This window comes from Sorex fumeus, unplaced genomic scaffold, assembly GCF_029834395.1.
Source record: "Sorex fumeus unplaced genomic scaffold, SorFum_2.1 ptg000072l, whole genome shotgun sequence".
Taxonomy (NCBI): Eukaryota; Metazoa; Chordata; class Mammalia; order Eulipotyphla; family Soricidae; genus Sorex; species Sorex fumeus.
Genome location: NW_026606129.1, coordinates 28,496,651 through 28,516,121, shown reverse-complemented (window position 1 = coordinate 28,516,121; position 19,471 = coordinate 28,496,651). Strand labels below are relative to the sequence as shown.

General features: G+C 35.2%; 1 protein-coding gene across 2 annotated transcripts in view; it reads left to right on the top strand.

The window, feature by feature from the left end:
* Positions 1-19,471, top strand: part of TOP2B (DNA topoisomerase II beta) — a 70,858-nt gene that overhangs the window by 23,741 nt on the left and 27,646 nt on the right. For both annotated transcript variants that reach the window (XM_056129875.1, XM_056129874.1), the window contains exons 5-20: positions 312-457; positions 1,531-1,628; positions 2,217-2,429; positions 6,993-7,166; positions 8,408-8,509; positions 8,594-8,731; positions 11,543-11,681; positions 11,985-12,142; positions 12,316-12,441; positions 13,456-13,566; positions 13,644-13,749; positions 14,955-15,064; positions 15,581-15,673; positions 15,762-15,876; positions 18,830-18,951; positions 19,142-19,290. In XM_056129875.1, the coding sequence (XP_055985850.1) occupies positions 312-457; positions 1,531-1,628; positions 2,217-2,429; positions 6,993-7,166; positions 8,408-8,509; positions 8,594-8,731; positions 11,543-11,681; positions 11,985-12,142; positions 12,316-12,441; positions 13,456-13,566; positions 13,644-13,749; positions 14,955-15,064; positions 15,581-15,673; positions 15,762-15,876; positions 18,830-18,951; positions 19,142-19,290 (2,100 nt within the window). The remainder of the gene's footprint in view (positions 1-311; positions 458-1,530; positions 1,629-2,216; positions 2,430-6,992; positions 7,167-8,407; positions 8,510-8,593; positions 8,732-11,542; positions 11,682-11,984; positions 12,143-12,315; positions 12,442-13,455; positions 13,567-13,643; positions 13,750-14,954; positions 15,065-15,580; positions 15,674-15,761; positions 15,877-18,829; positions 18,952-19,141; positions 19,291-19,471) is intronic.

The following is a 19,471-nucleotide window of genomic DNA, read 5'->3' as shown; positions in this document are numbered from 1 at the left end:
AGAACTTTGTAACTTTTACTGTTTTCTGGGAGGTTGAGAAGAGTCTCTTTTTTTTTTTTTTTTTGAGTCTCTTTTTTCTGAAAAAATTTGTAGTACTGTTTGCAAACCTTATGTGAACCTCCTATGACTCAGGGACGTGACTCTTTTGAAAAGATGAGTTATCTTCCAAATGAAAATGACTGGCGTTTTGCTTATAATCATCCAGGTTTTAATTGTAAAATAAAAACTTTACAATTCAGTATTTATTATTTATGGAAATTAATAGATGTGTAAACTATCCTAAACTTTAAAATTTGCTTGTTTATTTGCAGTGAATCTAACATCATAAGTATTTGGAATAATGGGAAAGGTATTCCAGTAGTAGAACACAAAGTGGAGAAAGTTTATGTTCCTGCTTTAATCTTTGGACAACTTTTAACATCTAGTAACTATGATGATGATGAGAAAAAAGTAACAGGTAAAATGACAAATCAGAATTGCCATTGAAAATGTTTGCTCTCAATAAACTGTTCCATTACATGAAATATTACAGAGAAGGAAATTTATGTAGTTTTATTATAATATATTTATAATAATAATAAAATGGGCTGGAGCGATAGCACAGCGGATAGTGTGTTTGCCTTGCACACAGCCAAGATGGCCAACCCAGGAGTTCGATTCCTCCACCCCTCTCGGAGAGCCCGGCAAGCTACCGAGAGTATCTCGCCCACATGGCAAAGCATGGCTAGCTCCCCGTGACATATTCGATATGCCAAACACAGTAACAATTGTCACAATGGAGACATTACTGGGCCTGCTTGAGCAAATCAATGAACAAAGGGAGGACAGTGCTACAGTGCTAATAATAAAATAATAAATTTTATTATAATAAATTTTTTCCAGAATTTCCATCTATTTAAAACTAGGGCTGGAGCGATAGCACAGCGGGTAGGGCGTTTGCCTTACAAGCGGCCAACATGGCCGACCCGAGTTCGATTCCTCCGCCCCTCTCGGAGAGCCCGGCAAGCTACCGGGAGTATTCGATATGCCAGACACAGTAACAACAAAGTCTCCAATGGAGACGTTACTGGGCCCGCTCGAGCAAATCGATGATCAACAGGAGGGCCTTTACTTTACTTTAAATGTTTAAGTAATTTCTTGTTTGTAGTCTGACAGACATTTTAGAATCTTAACTCTGGGACTGGAGAGATATTAGGGGTTAAGGATTGCCTTTCATGTGGCCAATTGTGGTTTGATCTCTGCCCCTGAATATGGTTCCCTGAGCACTGGCAGGAGTGACTCCTGAGGAGAGTGGCCTCCCTAAACACCTTCCTCCAGAGAAATAAAAGTTTCACTTAGAGTACATTGACTTAGAGTTGAGTTGAGGTGTGATTCCTTTATGTAAAAGAAAAATTTAAATATACTCTGGTGTATTTAATTAGTTATGATAATAACTAAGAAGAACTATTTTTTAAACAAGTAGGTAGTAAATCAGTAAAGTTTCTTTAAAGTAGTTTTCATTAAATCTTTCATATTTGATTATACTTACAGGTGGTCGCAATGGTTATGGTGCAAAACTTTGTAATATTTTCAGTACAAAGTTCACAGTAGAAACAGCTTGCAAAGAATACAAGCACAGTTTTAAGCAGGTATGGTGGGAATTAAATTTTAAAAATACAATTTATAAAGCAGGTATAAAATTTATAAGCTGGTATAAAAAGACTTCACAATGTCTAGAAGTTTTTATATAAGCCTGTTTTTTAAAATTCTTTAAAGAACTTAACCATATTAATCTTGTTAAGTATTAGTGAAGCGTTGAATCATGCGGACTAAAATGCATATGCTTAGTATCCTTGAAGTATTTCTCATTAATTTCTCAATTCTATGATTTAGAATTTTAATCTCAATTTTCTCTTATAGGCTTTTGAAAGTAGTTGTAAATTTTATATCAGTTTAAATAATTTTCCAGGAAAAATATTTTTCTAAAATTTTCTGTAGTTATATTGAAGAATTTGAAAGATATTTTACTAGCATTATATAAAGGTATTTGTTTATTTTGCTTATTTTCATCAGGAGGCATTATAGTTGTATTTAAGATGTTTTCACCTCTAATTCATCAATTTGAAGGTTTGGTTTGTTATGGGCTCAAGTGGTGATAAGGAAATATCTTATCTGAACTTTCTTTACTATAGTATATAGAAGCAGTATAAAAATATTGGAATGTTTTTCTTTTAAAGACATGGATGAATAATATGATGAAGACTTCTGAAGCCAAGATTAAACATTTTGATGGTGAAGATTATACATGCATAACATTCCAGCCAGACTTGTCCAAATTTAAGATGGAAAAACTTGACAAGGATATTGTGGCTCTGATGACCAGAAGAGCTTATGATTTGGCTGGTTCATGCAAAGGGGTTAAGGTCATGTTTAATGGAAAGAAGTTGCCTGTAAGTATCTTTCAAAGTAGTAAATCCATTCTTATTTTGTAGACAGCTTGTGGTCTTTACTGTTTGTTCTATTCATTCCCCTCACTTGAGGTCCCATACAGCAGAGTTGGTAGGATCACCTCAGCTTCTTGCACTTGCCAGACTAGCATTTTAATTCGCATATCTATTTTCCAGGCCCTCTGTCTTAGTTTTTATTTTATATTATATCTAATATTTATTTTATTTTGGGGGGGTCTCCAAAGCAGTGTTCAGGGAGCCCAGACACAATTCCTGGTAGTAGTGGCTGATTAGGCTGCATAGTTAAATACTTGAACCCATCAGTGTGATGAAGTTCAGCTCTGGCAGTGCCGGGGGTCACAATAGCTACACCAGTGATGTTGGGGTTCTGGGGCATACAGTGATAGAGACTGGGCTTTGCATATGTATGCAGGACATGTCTAGTTCTTTAGCTCTCGCCCCAGCCCCCAAAGTTGAATTTTAGTTATCACCTAATAATCGAGCGGGCCCAGTAACGTCTCCATTGGAGACTTTGTTGTTACTGTGTTTGGCATATCGAATACTCTCGGTAGCTTGCCGGGCTCTCCGAGAGGGGCGGAGGGATCGAACTCGGGTCGGCCATGTTGGCCGCTTGTAAGGCGAACGCCCTACCCGCTGTGCTATCGCTCCAGCCCCTAATAATCTCTTTGGGGCCAACTCCCGGTAGTAAGAGTTTATTCCTGCTTCTGCTCTTAGGAATCACTTATGGAGGTGTTTGGGTACCCTACCCATGTAGGGTGCTGGGGATTAAACTTGGGTTGGCTACTTGCAAGGCAAACATCCTACTTTGTACTGTATTTTTAGTCCCTAATAAGCTTTTGTTAACTGGTGTATTTAGATGATTCATGTTTCAACTGATTATTGGTATAATTGGATTCAAATTAACCAACGTGCTTGCTGTTTGTTCTTTGTTTCATATTTTCTCTTATTCTACTTTCTCTATTTTTTTTTTGATCTTAGTGGCAGTTTATTACAAGGAAGTTTATGCCAGAGAAGAAATTTATGTTATGGAGGGCCTAGGTTCTCTCAAGCACGCGTTCCCCTTGCTAGTCTCTCTGTGGTCCATCTCGCAGCCCTGCTCTCTCTCACCTTCTCTATTTTTAATTGAGCATTTTTTAAATGATTCTATTTTATCTCCTCAGCTCACTTTTTTATCTGCACCTTTCAAAGTCCCTTCAAGTGATTTCCCTAAGATTTATGAAACATTTGTAAATGGTTTGGGTCTCCTGTTTTGTTTTGTTTCCGGGCTACACCTGGCTGTTCTCAGGGCTTCCTCCTGGCTCCTCTCTGAGGGCTCATTCCTGGTGAGGCTCGGGAGCCATATGGGATTCTAGGGATCGTACTCAGGTTAGCCACATGTTAGGCAAGGGTCCTACCACTGCACTATTGCTCCAGATCCTGCTTTGGGTTTTCTTTCAAATAATTTTTCATGTGTAGTGAAAGAACCTTATAAGAACATATTCTCACATATGCTGTTAACTCCAGGAAAAGGAGGTAGAAGAAATACATAAAAAAGTAATGTCATAAAATTTTCTACAGTGGTGATATTATTAGTGCTCTAAATGTTCAGTTATCGTTACAGTAAGTCTATATATATTACATGCATTTATTTAATTTTCAACCTATTAGCTTCTTGATGTAGATCTGAGCTTATTGTTTTAATCTTATTCTTTCTCTCTGGAGATCTTCTTTAACATTTCTTGTTTAGTGTAATCAACTGGCAGCAAATACAATTTAGGTTCCTTTGAGAGAGCATTTTTCTTCACTTTCAAAGGATATAGATTTTCACTGGATAAAGTATTGTGGGTTGATAGTTTTTATTTTCATACTTTAACAAGGTAGTTTCATTGTATTCTTGATTGCATGACATATGTAAATCATACTTTTCTTTTGTTGATAAGGTGTTTCCTTTTCCTTTGACTTACTTGAAATTTATTTTTGTTTTTGTTTTTTCCCTTCATCCCTCTATTGCAATTGTTACTGTGGTAACTGCAGGTTGACAGGCTTGTACACTTAATTAGGTGCTAATTGGAGACCCCCTCCATTTGGTTGTGCTGCTAGTGCATGTTCAGGTTCTAATAATTGCTAGGGGTTACTGTCCTGCTCGCACCTTTTTCTCTATGCTCTGTGGGGACAGCTCCTGGCTGAGGTGCTTATATATCTTTCAGTGTGTGCTAGAGATGGCACGCTGTGGTGGTGTGGGCATTCTGGACAGCAGGGGCTCTGAGACCACTAGGTGCATGTGGGTGGCAGGTGTGGGGAGTGAATTTATGGCATATGCTTACAAAGCAGATGCTTTTAGCTACTGAGCCATCCCTTGGGTCTGTTGAAGTTTTTTTATTTTTCTGTTTTTGTCAATGTGTGGGGCTGGCCTTGTGCTAAGAAATTACTCCTGGCATTGCTCTGGGGTGCCAGGGATATCAAACCTGGGTTGGGTACGTGTAAGGCAAATGTCCTATCCGTTCTACTATCCTGCAGCCCCTAAGAGTTTTTAATTGTTGATTTAAGTTGTTCTATTTTGTTTGTTTTGGGGAGCCTCACCTGGCAGTACTTAGGTTTTACTTCTGGTGGGGCTTGAAGGGCCATGTGGAATGCTGGGGATTAAATTGGATTAGCTTCATGTAAGGCAAGTAAGTGGTTTACCAGCTGTACTATTGCTCTGGCCCTTCATTGTTGGGTTTTGTGTTTGTGTGGGGGAGGGGGGAGGTGTTTATTGAGTAAGATATGCTCGGATGTGAAGTTTATTTTGGGGGTGTGTATGGGGGGGAGAGGAAGAGAGCTAGAGAAAGAGAGAGAGAGAGGAGAGAGAGAGAGAGATATTCATCCTATTGTCTTTGAGTTTTATTACTCTATCTGCAGTCAGTAATAGCCAATGATCTCATTCAGTATCCTTGAGTCCCCTGCAGAATAATCTTTTTATTTGCTCCAAACTTAAATAAGGGCAGGGTGGGACAGGGTAGGGTGTGACTGGGCAGAATACTTTATTCTAGTTATAGTGATATTTCATCAGTGCTCTTGAGTAGTATTTCCTCGGTCAATTAAGCATATTTATTTACTTATTTGGTAAAGAACATGGAATTTGGAGCAATTTTTAACCAACCTCATGAAAAGAAATTTTCTCTATACTCTCTTTTTATCTGCCCTGTAAAAATCTCCTGGGATTCCTTGAAGAAAAGCCTACAAAAGAGTAGGAAGTTCTTGTGCCACAGCCTTTGGGTACTGTAGGTGCTTCAGATTTTCACATTTGTCCACCTTTGTCCACTTCAATTTGTAAATGTTTCTGGTTTCAGTTTCTGGTGACTTAAGATGTTAGTTAACTTTTTCTCTTGGTGAACAAATACTCAGGCTCAGTGTCTCCCTATAACGACTCATGTCTCTTAGTCTTTGGGTGACTAATGTGTCCTATGACCTCAAGTTTTCTGAGGTTTTATAGAAAATTACTAATTCGTTGTCTGAGCAGCTATTTTATTTTAATGCCAGAAACAATTTCTTTTTTCTCCCTCATCCTTTTCCTCTTTCTCCTTTCTCTTGCTCCTGTCTCCCTTTTTCCTTTTCCTTCTGTTTGTTTTTTTCTTGACTTTTGTATGTCTGAATTGACACTTGAAGTATGCTTTGTTATTCTAGAATATTAAAATTACTTTCATTATGATTTTGGTTTGGGGGCCATGCCTGGCTGTGCTTAAACTTATTCCTGGCTCTGTGCTCAGGATTAACTCCTAGTAGTACTCGGGGGACCACATATAGTACTAAGGATCAACCCATTCAGACACAGGCAAGTCAAGCACCATACTCACTATGCTGTCTTTACAGACCCTAGGCTAGCTGCACTCAGTTATTGGCTTGCACACCTTTTGCATGCCAAAATATTTATTTTGGTTTTTGTAAATTCTTAAATTTTGGAAGATTTTACAGTAATTATATTTTGAAGGTAAATAAATTAACTTTTCAGATTTCCCTTTGAAACATCTTTATATGAATTATATATATGGAAATAAGTTACAAAAGTGTATTTTGTGTCATCATGGATTGAAACCAGGGTCTCAAGCCAAGGCATAAACTCTTATCACTGATTAATATCCTATGCTCCAATAGATTCCTTTCCCAGACCGAAGTGGGCCACACTTGGTGATGCTCAGAGTTTATTCTTAGTCCTGTTCAAGGGAATATATACTGTTCTGAGGATCATGTGCAAGGCAAACATCCTAACCCCTGTAACTATCCACACTCCTCTTCCCCCAGTAACTTGTTCCTTAGAAGGTAGAAATCAAGGAACAGAGCATATTATTTCACTCATCTGTAGTATATAGAGAAATAAAACTAGGGACTAGATAGTGTTAGATGGTAGTACATCAAAACGATAAACACTGATACTATTGTAGACATGTTACTGAAACTATAATAAAGCAGAAGAGAAAAATCCTAATTTGCATGATATGTTTTGAATGAAGGAAATCAAAATATAGATATTTATATAGTAGAGCTGCCATTATAAGATTAATTGCATATTATTTTGTTTTAAATTAATAGGTAAATGGATTTCGCAGTTATGTTGATCTTTATGTAAAAGATAAATTGGATGAAACTGGAGTAGCTCTGAAAGTTATTCATGAACTTGCAAATGAAAGATGGGATGTATGTCTCACATTGAGTGAAAAAGGATTCCAGCAAATCAGCTTTGTAAATAGTATTGCAACAACAAAGGTAAGTGTATTCATTTATTCTTTCCAAGTCATTAGAACATAGTCATTCAAAAGAATAGAATAACTAGGAATAACAACAAAATGTGCAGGAAAAGTTGCTAACTGAAAATAAAATTTTATTTGCTTTTCCTTTTGTGTTGGATTTTGGACCACGCCCAGCGGTCTCCCTAGGGCTTACTCTTGGTTCTGCACTCAGGGTAACTCCCTTCAGGGCTTGGGTGATGAGGATTGAACCTGGGTCACATGCAAGGCAAGTGCTCTGCCCTCTGTACTATCCTCTAGCCCATGAAATCTTCTCTATGAGATGTCGTAAACTTTATGTACACATTGACTAGGAAATAAGTTCATGATTAATATTTGTAGTTGAATAAATATATTTTATGAAATTAAAAATTATAAATTATTTTTTGTTCAGAATTTAGAATAAGGAAGAAAGAATAATAGGAAATGATTTTATTTTAGGGTGAAATTGAGGAACATTTTATCTGCTATTCTGAAGAGTTTGAATATTCCTACATGTTTTAGGAGATATAAAAATCAAATAAAATTTTCATATAAAACATTTATCCATTGACTAATATATTTTAGTCAGTACGGCGTGTACTATAGGATAATCTATAATGATTTATTATTGTATTGCTTTTGTTAAAGTGTTAGTTTAATATTTGTTGTTTTTTAATGGTCAAGTTTCTTTTTTTGGTTTGGGTGCTACACCAGTTGTACACAGGGCTTGCTTCTTCTGAGCTTGAGGGATCATACTAGGTGCCCAGGATCAAACCAGGGTCAGCCATGGCAAGGAATGCACTTTACCTGATGTACTTTATCTCTAGACCCCTATATGTCTTTTTTTTTAATGGAGATTGGGGCTGTACTGAGGGCTTATTCCTGGCTCTGCACTCAGGGATCATTCCTGGTGGACTCAGGGGAACATACTGTAGTGTTGGAGATTTAATACAGGTCAGTTGTGTGCAAGGCCAGTGCCTTATTCTTGTACTCTCTCTCTAGCCTCTGTTCTTACTTTGAATTTGACTATTTGATTCTGTGATCAAAAAGCCATTATTTTTTATATTCCAGTCCTGACATTCTAATTCATAATATTTCTCTGGTAAACAGGGTTAAAAATACTGAATTTACAAGCTTGTTGGGAAGATTAAATCTTCATTCTGGGGAAGAATAGACTATGCTTTTTGCTACCCTGATTACAGAATATTTTGAATTTTGCATATTTCTTTTTGTGTTTAGGGTGGACGCCATGTGGATTACGTAGTAGATCAGGTTGTTGGTAAACTGATTGAAGTTGTTAAGAAAAAGAACAAAGCTGGTGTGTCAGTGAAACCATTTCAAGTAAGTGATGCTTTGTGAATTCTGTTAGCTTATTAAATAATATCAGTTTTGATGTTGACCCTTTAAAAAATTATGTTTCAACAGGTGAAAAACCACATATGGGTTTTTATTAATTGCCTTATTGAAAATCCAACATTCGATTCTCAGACCAAGGAAAATATGACTCTGCAGCCTAAAAGTTTTGGGTCCAAATGCCAACTGTCAGAAAAATTTTTTAAAGCTGTGAGTAAAAATTGTGTTTTTCAGTGTTTTTAATTAAAAGTTACTCAGTTTGTTTCTGTATTTCATTTGTGGTTAGTTCCTCTCATATTAACTGGATAAAGGCAGACTTAACAATACAAACTAAAATGCTTAGTTCTGAAAATTGCCCTAGATACTTATATTGCAAACTAATATGCTTAATTCTGAAAATTCCAGTGGGTAGAATCCATTGATTAATAATTATTTTGTCAATTATTAAAATAGGAAATCATATAATTATTCATATTTTAAGCCTTCCATTCACCAGAATAATGCTAGATCTTCTTTTTAACAAATGTGCACCTTCTCAAGGACTCCTGCTTTCATCTTTTTTACTCATTTCAACTTCATCTACTAATCTTTGCCGTACTGTAGCTTTTTTCCTATTTTTAAATGTTTTTTTTTTTTGAGCCACACTTGAAAGTGCTCAGAGTCTATTCATGGCTCTGAGCTCAGAGGTTACTGTAGGTTGTTTGGGAAGCCACTAGGTTCCAGGAATTGAATCCAGGTTTCTTGCATGCATAATATGCAATCAAGATGTTCAGCTTTTAATTTGTGTTCATATATATATAGCATAACATTTACCATATAGTCTGCTTTAGTCTTTCTGAAACAGGGTGAGAATATAAATAAACAAATCTTAGATTTATAACTAAGCTTTACAACTACTAATAGCATCTTATGATGTTGTACATATTAATCAGTTTTTATTCAGTTCTACCATTGCAGCCCATTAGTAGACATACTGAAAGGCATATATGAGGTGCCTTTAAATATATGTGGTACTGGGAAAGAATGTAAAGATAAACACATTGCAATCCTTCCCATTTTGAAGTTAAGTTTGTTTGAGGTGTTCAGTTTGAATTGCTTTAGAGATAATATATTTATCAAATTGTTGTATTGGAATTTAAAGGTAAGTTCTCAAAGAAATTGGAAGGTTGGAGAGAGCCCGAGTTAAGGCTCTTGATTTGCTTTGTACATGACTGACTTTGGTTCAGCTCCCAGCGCTGCATATGATCCCTTGAGCACTACCAGCAATAATCCCTGAGCTTCTCCCAGTGTGGTCTAAGGCCCCTCCTCCTCCCATAAAAAAAGTTGATATTTAGATTGTAGCTTACTTATAGCCTGTATAAATAGTACTTTTGAATCTAATCATAATATAATTTAAGTTCCTATCCTTAACAGTAATTCTCATAACGAAATGATTCGATTTTAGACTTTTTTCATTTTGAATAAATTAAAAAAAAACTTTATTTAGTCATTAGTTACATTCAGTATTCCAACATCAATCTTATTGCCATTGCACCTTCCCATCACCATTATTTCCAATTTTCCTAACCACCCCTTGAGCCTGCCCCTATTAGCAGACCCTCAATAATTTATTTTGCATTGTTTGTTGTAAATAATTTGCTAAGAAGATGATCAACAAATATTTCCTTGGAAGAAAGTGAAGATTGTTGTATCTCACCATGGAGTGGAGCCCTTAAGTCCTTTTATAAGAGATTACTAAAATGTTAAAGGTTAAGCCTTCTGTGTTTATATTTTGTTAATCGAGATTGGTTGCCTTCTACGTTATATCCCATCCAACCTGGTGCGCTACTCTTGGTTTATCAGGGTTACAAAGTTTGAGATGTTGTGCCACTGAAATTGTGGCTGCGCACTCCAGGGTGTCCAGAATTTTTCACTGGGTGATATAGCTGAAGTTAAATTCTTAACTGACTGACGCTTTGGGACATGTGCGTGACTGCTGGGCTTCTAGAAGTACAGGGAGATGGGAGAAGGTAGCTCATCCCCAACTCTGTGAAAGCTGGAGATTTCAGTCACAAAACCTGCATACCTGAGTTTTTCACATTAATTTCTGGATGATTCTCATTTGAGCAGTGGAGTCCAGCCGGGAGCATGGTAGCAATTGTGGAGTGCGGAGGTTTTAGGCAGGTGCAGGGTCTCACCCTCCCCCCCCCCCCCCCCCCCAATTGACTTTGGATGATCCAGCCTTGTGCAGGATCCAGGAGAAATTCTGCCACTTGTAGGCCTCTTTCAAGATTTATTTCTGAGTCTCTGAATCATGGCTGGTGGAAGAGCTTACATGGCACTGGAGGTGGTTCATGGGCATGACTCATTGCATGTAGATTTGACAATATGGGTTACCTTTTTTTTTTATATATATATCTCAATAATTCCAGGAAACTATTTCATACATCTAAGATTAAACCATCTTTGATAAAAATAAATGATTCCAACTTAGAGATTTAATTTTCTTTTTGGTACAACATCTTGTAAATATAAGTGACACATATAATTTTGTAATCCTTATTGTCAATAGTTTAAAGCTAAATTCTTGAATTTATCTTTTTAATATTTTCTTTGTGTTAATATCTTCTCTGACAATGAATTTAGGGCTTATTATTTTTTTATGGAGAGATATGAGAAATATCAATGTCTAAAATTCCTCATCTAGTAAATTCTTGGGTGGATAATCATTTGTGTTAGCTTTTGTTACAAGTTACTTTAGTTAAAATAATGTACTTTTTTCCTGAAGTTATTTTAGTATGATTTTTCATACATAGTAAAGTTACTATTTTTTTCTGAATTTATATTCCAGTACTATATGTAGGTCATTGTGTATTACTGCTTGAATTAGTTTTAATGTGTACTAAAATTTACTAGAACGTATTATTATTACCACCATTATTGTCCTACCTTATAAGTTACGATGTAGAGTTTTGTAGTATATTTTAGCTTAGGTTGAGAATTTCAGACTTATTTGTATATCATAACTCTTCATTTTTTTAGGCCTCTAATTGTGGTATTGTAGAAAGTATCCTGAATTGGGTAAAATTTAAGGCTCAGACTCAGCTGAACAAGAAGTGTTCATCAGTAAAGTATAGTAAGATCAAAGGTATTCCCAAACTGGATGATGCTAATGATGCTGGTAAGATTCAGATATTTGATATATTCTTAAGTTGTATGCCATTTAAAAAATTTTCATTTTCATATATAGACAAAATTTTTATGTATAGAATATAATTTTATTCAAAAATTAACAAATGCATCATATATTACTAATTACCAGCGGATAGAAATTCAGTAAAGTATTTAATGTTGAACTATATAAGTATTATGGAGATAATTTTATAGTCTTTCACCATTATTATTGTGATTATTGATTTTTCTAGCTATATGTTTCTCATGGTAACACTAAGGAATTTTAATTACATGTCATCATTTTTCTCAGGTGGCAAACATTCCCTGGAATGTACACTGATACTAACAGAGGGAGATTCTGCCAAATCGTTGGCTGTTTCCGGATTAGGTGTAATTGGGCGAGATAGATATGGGGTCTTTCCACTCAGGGGAAAAATTCTTAATGTACGGGAAGCTTCTCATAAACAGGTATGTCTCTCTGTATCTTTTTAGCATATGCATGTACAGATGACATTTATACATACATGTGACATATAACATTTAATACTTTATTACAATTTAAAGTCAAAGTGGCTGGATTTTTAATATAAATTCTGATTCACTCTATTTTTCTACTTTAAAATTCTTTTCTTTTTGAACAGATTATGGAAAATGCAGAAATAAACAATATAATTAAAATAGTTGGTTTACAATACAAGAAAAGTTATGATGATGCAGAATCTCTGAAAACTTTACGCTATGGAAAGATTATGATTATGACTGATCAGGTTGGTTTGAAGATTCATGCATTTTCAAACTCTTGTTTTTTTACAGATTATACTTTTGATTGTTTTATGAGACTTCCTCCAAAACAGTATAAGTAAAATGGATAAAATGTTATTTTAATAGTAGTATTTTTTTGAAGTACTTTCACCTTAGCTAATTTATCAGGTAAAAACCTTTTTAGTCTCATGGTATGCTAATTTATACTCTGTAAATGAGTGCAGTCCTTCTATATCTGTCCCTTTCTTTCTGACTCAGACTGATACCTAAGGACAGTAGATACAAAGGCCAGGAAGACTGGTCTATAGTTGGAAGCCTGCCTCATGAGTGGAGGGGAGAAGGCAACTGGAATAGAGACGGGATCACTAAGAAAATGAGGGTTGGAGGGATCAGTTGGGATGGGAGATGTGTGCTGAAAGTAGATAAAGGACCAAATATGATAACCTCTCAGTATCTGTATTGCAAACCATAATGCCCAAAAGTAGAGAGTGAGTATGGGGGAAATTATCTGCCATGGAGGCAGGGGGAGGGTGGAAAGGAGGGGTATACTGGGGAGATTGGTGGTGGAAAATGTGCACTGGTGGAGGGATGATTGTTTGATCATTGTGTGATTTTAACTCAAACATGAAAGCTTGTAACTATATCTCACAGTGATTCAATTTAAAAAAAAAAGACCCTTTTAGTAATTTTTTAGACTGTGATAAATATTGTTAGGAATGGAATACACAGTAGTATTATTATAGGGTTAAAGTCTACAACAATTAGGATATGAAATTTGCAAGTGAGAAAGTTTAATCTGTAGAATGATAATCAATATTTGGTTTTGGTAGCATAATTTGGAATATGCAAAAATTAGAAATTGAGTAGTAAAGTGGCAACAATTAGAGAATTACAAAATTAAAAAAAAATTAGTTATCCCATTGTTTGAATTGTTTGTGCTTTAATTGAAAGGATTCACACTTTTAAAGTAATTATATTTCATAAAGTTATTATAGCACTCTTTTGTAACATTTATTTAGGATCAAGATGGTTCTCACATAAAAGGCTTGCTTATTAACTTCATCCACCACAATTGGCCGTCACTTTTGAAGCATGGTTTCCTTGAAGAGTTCATTACACCTATTGTAAAGGTACTTTAATATCAATATGTATTCTATACTAATGTCTTAAAAATTAGAAGAACTAATTTTTTTAACCTCTTTTTAAGGCAAGCAAAAATAAGCAGGAACTTTCCTTCTACAGTATTCCTGAATTTGATGAGTGGAAAAAGCATATAGAAAACCAGAAAGCTTGGAAAATAAAATATTACAAAGGTTTGTGTTTTAAAATACTTAAATTTTATGGACCATAGAAATACTTCAGAGGACTGAATGCATGCTTTACATGTTAAGACGATAAAGTTTCATCCCAGGTACCAAATGGTCACCAACACTTTGTAGTCTCTAGACACCACTGGGCATTGCTCCCTCCCCAAATTTAAGATTTTCAAGTGTCTGCTGTTACACATTTATTTTTATGAGAGCATTATAAAAATAATTAAGTTTTTTTCTCCTAAACTTCAAAAACAGCTATTGCTGATTTTTGAAGAATTGACATAGACAATTTTATTAAAAGACTAGTCTATGTCAGAGATTTTCAACCTTTTTAGATTTGCAAATGGTACTGCTACATGAATTGCATGAACTGGCTTTTAAAAACCACTAGTTTAATTTACTTAAACAATCATTGTTTCTTGCTATATCTTGTTTCAGATCATCTTATCAGGAACCCATTAATTCAATGTACTCTTCAGACATTCTATTATCTAATCTCATGTGCTTTAATATGTATCTCTGAAAGAATATTTTTGTTTTAAAATACTGTTTTGAGTAGCCTCTCTTTAAAACCTCAACTATTTAGTGTTAAAAATCTCCTACTTGTATTAAAATGTTTGCTTTTTTTTTTTCTTTTTGGGTCACACCCGGCAATGCACAGGGGTTACCCCTGGCTCTGCACTCAGGAATTTCTCCTGGCAGTTCTCGGGGGACCATATGGGCAAAGCCTGGCAAGCTACCGTGATGTATTTGATATGCCAAACACAGTAACAAGTCTCACAATGGAGATGTTACTGGGAAAATCGATGAACAGGAGGACAGTGACAGTGACAGTTTTAGTGAGGTATAACTGACAAGTAAAATGGAATATATGGTATACATGATCTATCGTGAGATGTTAAATGATTAGTTAAGTAGTTTTCATTAGTTCACCTGTGTATGTAGATCTGCTCTTAGTTTAAATATACAATACAACATTAACTGTAAGCACCATGTTGTACATTAGATTCTCCCAAAATCATAATGAAAGCTCATATTTTTTATGGCCGTCAGAACCTTCTTACCACCTTTTAGTCCCTGCTAACCATCACTCTACTCTCTTCCCAGGAGTTTGACTTTTTCAGATTCTGCAGTTTTAAGTAAGATCATCACCTGGTATTTATTTTTGTCAGTCTTACTTTTACATTTATTATTAAATTGTGCAGGGTTGGGTACCAGTACAGCTAAAGAAGCAAAGGAATATTTTGCTGATATGGAAAGACATCGCATTTTGTTTAGATATGCTGGTCCTGAAGATGATGCTGCCATTACATTGGTAATAAAGTTAATCTCAAAACTCTTTCATAGTATCTATCTCCCTGTCTGCCAGGTATTTCTTCCCAGTCTTGTTTTCCTGTTGTAAGTTTCTTTGGAATTCCAATACCCAAACTGGTAAATTTGTAGCTTGTTCTTTCCCACCTTTCCCCCACTCCCAGAATTATGCCATGCTGTCATAGTTCTTTAATTGGATTTTTGATAAAAAGCCTATTGGAAAAAGCACCCTAATATCTCAGAAATCAATAGTTCTGCCGGGTTCAATTCCTCCGCCCCTCTTGGAGAGCCCAGCAAGATACTGAAAGTATCTCGCCTACACGGCAAGCCTGGCAGGCTACCTATGACGTATTCAATATGCCAAACACAGTAACAAGTCTCACGATGGAGACGTTACTGGGCCCGCTCGAGCAAATCGATGAACAACAGGAGGACAGTGACAGTACCTATATATATTTTAAGTTCATAATTCAATTAATTTTATTTTTAATGTTTGCAATAATTACCTGGAATTTTTTAGGCATTCAGTAAGAAGAAGATTGATGACAGAAAGGAATGGTTAACAAATTTTATGGAAGATCGGAGACAGCGTAGGTTACATGGCTTACCAGAGGTTAGTCAAAAAGAGTGGTCATCTGGGGGAAGAAAAAAATAGTTCTTGGAGTAATAATAACAATGTTGCTATATAACTTTTCTCTTAGCAATTTTTGTATGGTACAGCAACAAAACATTTGACTTACAATGATTTCATCAATAAGGAATTGATTCTCTTCTCAAACTCAGACAATGAAAGATCTATACCATCTCTTGTTGATGGTAAGTCATTTTTGTTTAAAAATTTATTGTTTTTGTATGTCATCAGGTATATTTTAATTTTATTTGCTTTAGGTCAGCCTTATAAAAAAATCTGAAATTGCTTTTGAGATGTTTGGATAGGACTTAAATACTTTATATTACTTACAGTGAGTTACTTAAACCATTGAGTTCTTCAGGAAAATAAACATTTTTAAAAAGTATTATCATAGATGTATTGGTTCATAATATTATGGAATTTCAAGGTTTTAGTGTCACTCATTACTTCATTAGACTGATCATCTCAAGCTTAATACATTTTGTCCCAAATGGCATGGTTTTCTCATTAATGACAGAATACTTTTCTATTGAGTGAGTTAAATCGCAAGTTTTTTCCCCAGTTATCAGTGAAGGGTCATTTAGTTTGATTCCATGCTAGTTATTGTGAATAATAATACTACAAACATAGATGTGCAAATACTTTTTTGAATTAGTGCTTCGAATCTATCAAATATATGCCGAAAGTGGTATTGCTGTATTGTGTAGAATTTTCATTTTCACTTAATTGTAAGAAGTCTCCTTGCTGTTTTCCATTGAGGACTTTACATGTCCACCAGCAGTGTACCACAGTTCCTTTTAATTCACTTCTTTAATGACATTTGTTCTTTCCAGTCTTTTTGATACAGACCCTTCTCATGGATGTGAGATAATATCTCATTGTGATTTTGGTTTCCTTATAAGTGATTTAAAGACTACGACTGTGGATTGGTGGTTCATTGATCAATAGTTCTCAGTATTTCACATATGTGGCCTCAGGATCTTTTCCCAACATTTTTCTTTTGTTTGTTTGTTTTCTTGGCCATACCTGGCATTGTTTAGGGGTTACTCCTGGCTCTGAATTCAGGAATCACTCCTGGTGGTGCTCAGGGGACCATAAGGGATGCTGGGGATCGAATCTAGGTTGACCATGTGCAAGGCAAGCCTTAGCCACTGTACTATCTCTCCGGCCACTCCTCAGCACTTTTAAATTAAAAGTGGTGAGCATTTTTTTCTTGTCTTTGTAGGTCATCTACATGTATTCTTTATAGAAGTAGCTATTCATTTCTTTTGCCCATTTAATTCTTTTTTGATTGAGTTTGCTTATGTTTTTGATTTTGTGTTGTTGTTGTGTAAATATGTTTTGGATATTAGCCTCTTGCCAAATATGTGGACATTTAAGTATCTTCTCCAAGCCACTCTAAGTTGCATATTATTTTTTCTTATACTTTGTTTTGCTGAGTAAAAGTTTTTGATTGGTACAGTCCTGTTTGTTTTTTCTGTTTTTCTTTTTAAAGGAAATTTCTAAAGCATATATTTAAGCATTTGCTTCATAGTTGATGGCAGATTTTTTGCAATAAAAAATAAAATGGGATTTTGATAAATTCTAAAATATTTGTCAGACTTAAGGTAAAGGCCCTCCCGTTGATCGTCGATTTGCTCGAGCGGGCCCAGTAACGTCTCCATTGGAGACTTTGTTGTTACTGTGTCTGGCATATTGAATACTCTCGGCAGCTTGCCGGGCTCTCCGAGAGGGGCGGAGGAATCGAACTCGGGTCGGCCATGTTGGCCGCTTGTAAGGTGAACGCCCTACCCGCTGTGCTATCGCTCCAGCCTGTCAGACTTAAAAAAAATGCCTTTATGCTTCAATATTCCAAAAGTAATACTCAGTACTTACTTAACTTGAGCAAAAACTTCAAAAACTTCTACCCAGAAGTTAGGGCAGACTGTGTTCTTCTACCTAGGAATTTTTTTAAAAAGGTTAATTTTTGACTGTTTTTTAGCTAATAACAGCTGGTTCTATTCATCCAAGTTTTTATTTTGTTATAACCTTTCTATGACAATTGCCATCTCAGTTGATCTTAGATACCTAAACTTCCATGTTACTTATTGTATGCCTCTTATTTTACTTGCATAATTTTGCTCCTCACCTACATTACGTATTCTTAGGAAAGTGCCCATATTTTATCATCTGTTTTTACCATACTCTTTGGCCTACAGTGATCGTGAAAAACAGCTAGCATATTCTGAAAAAGTTTACTGTACTCATTGGCTTAGGGGCAAGAAGAATGATAAGAAAGCAGAATGCTTTGCTTGAATTGTCTCATGTAATTCTTTTGATCACCCTCCTTTGAAGGTAATTATTTCTGTTTTACTGATGAAGACACCAGGATATAATTGATATGGTAACTTACGCAATTGATTTGGTCATTTACACGTGCAGTGTATGGCTAAGTTGAAAGCAATCATTGAGATTATAAAGCTTTCATTCTTTTTATTTATTTTAATTGAGTTTGTATTAACTTATAACATTGTATATGTTTTTGGGGTACAGTTTTGTGCCTTTTTAAAATATGTTGCCTTACCACCAAAGTACCAGTATACCTCCACCACTGTCCATTGGCTCCCAGCCTCCTTTCTTATACCCCTCTGGTAACCTCAGTTTTACATTCAAGGGCTTTTAATTTTGTTTTAAAACCTACTGTCACAATGTAACTCATCTTTGTGAGTGTTTTCCTGATTTAGGATACTTTAATTATAGTTTTTAAGGTCATTCAGAGTCTCTGGTACTCCAGTTAAAATCAGAACTTGGGGTGTATGTTTAGAAAATTCCTGTGAAAGGACTTTGTTTCTCTTGATCAGGTTTGTAAGGCCAGAGTTTGTCTTTCAATTGATACTCCACTTTTGGAATAGATTGGGTTGTTATAAGAATATGCTGGGGTTTGCATCCCCCCCAGCATTATTAAAGTAAATAACAGTATATAGTATGTGCTCACTCTGTTATAGATTATATAATTAGTTAATTTTTTAAAAAAACAAATTATATCTTTTCTCTTTTTTCTTCTGGGTATATAAAACATAATGACAAAAGGCAAGCAACAACACTACATCTATATTTTGTATAATATTTTAAAAGATGATCAATTCTTTTTAATAATAGGTTTTAAACCAGGCCAACGAAAAGTTTTATTTACCTGTTTCAAGAGGAATGATAAACGTGAAGTAAAAGTTGCTCAGTTGGCTGGGTCTGTTGCTGAAATGTCTGCTTATCATCATGGAGAAGTAAGCATTCTGATCAGAATTAGTTGAGATCTATATTTACTGGCATGAAGAATAAAAATTAAGTACACTACAGTTTCCTTTCATAAGGTTTTTAGAAATGCAAAGAATTGAGTTTGGATTTTAATAATAAATGAAGATATATAGTAAATATTAATACTAATGGTTTTTTTTTTCTGTTCATATTCTGTAGCAAGCATTGATGATGACTATTGTGAATTTGGCTCAGAACTTTGTGGGAAGTAACAACATTAATTTGCTTCAGCCTATTGGCCAGTTTGGAACTCGGCTTCATGGTGGTAAAGATGCTGCCAGCCCACGTTATATTTTCACTATGCTAAGGTAAACATTTGATGGTATAAAGTTCTATTTCAAGATCATTGGAATCAGATGTTTACTGGAATTACAACTATGTAGTGATATGATTGCTACATGGGTGAATGTTTGAAGTTACTTTGTTTGCTAATAGAATTAAATTTGTTGATCTCAAGTATTAATACTTGTGAAACTAGTCATAATGAAC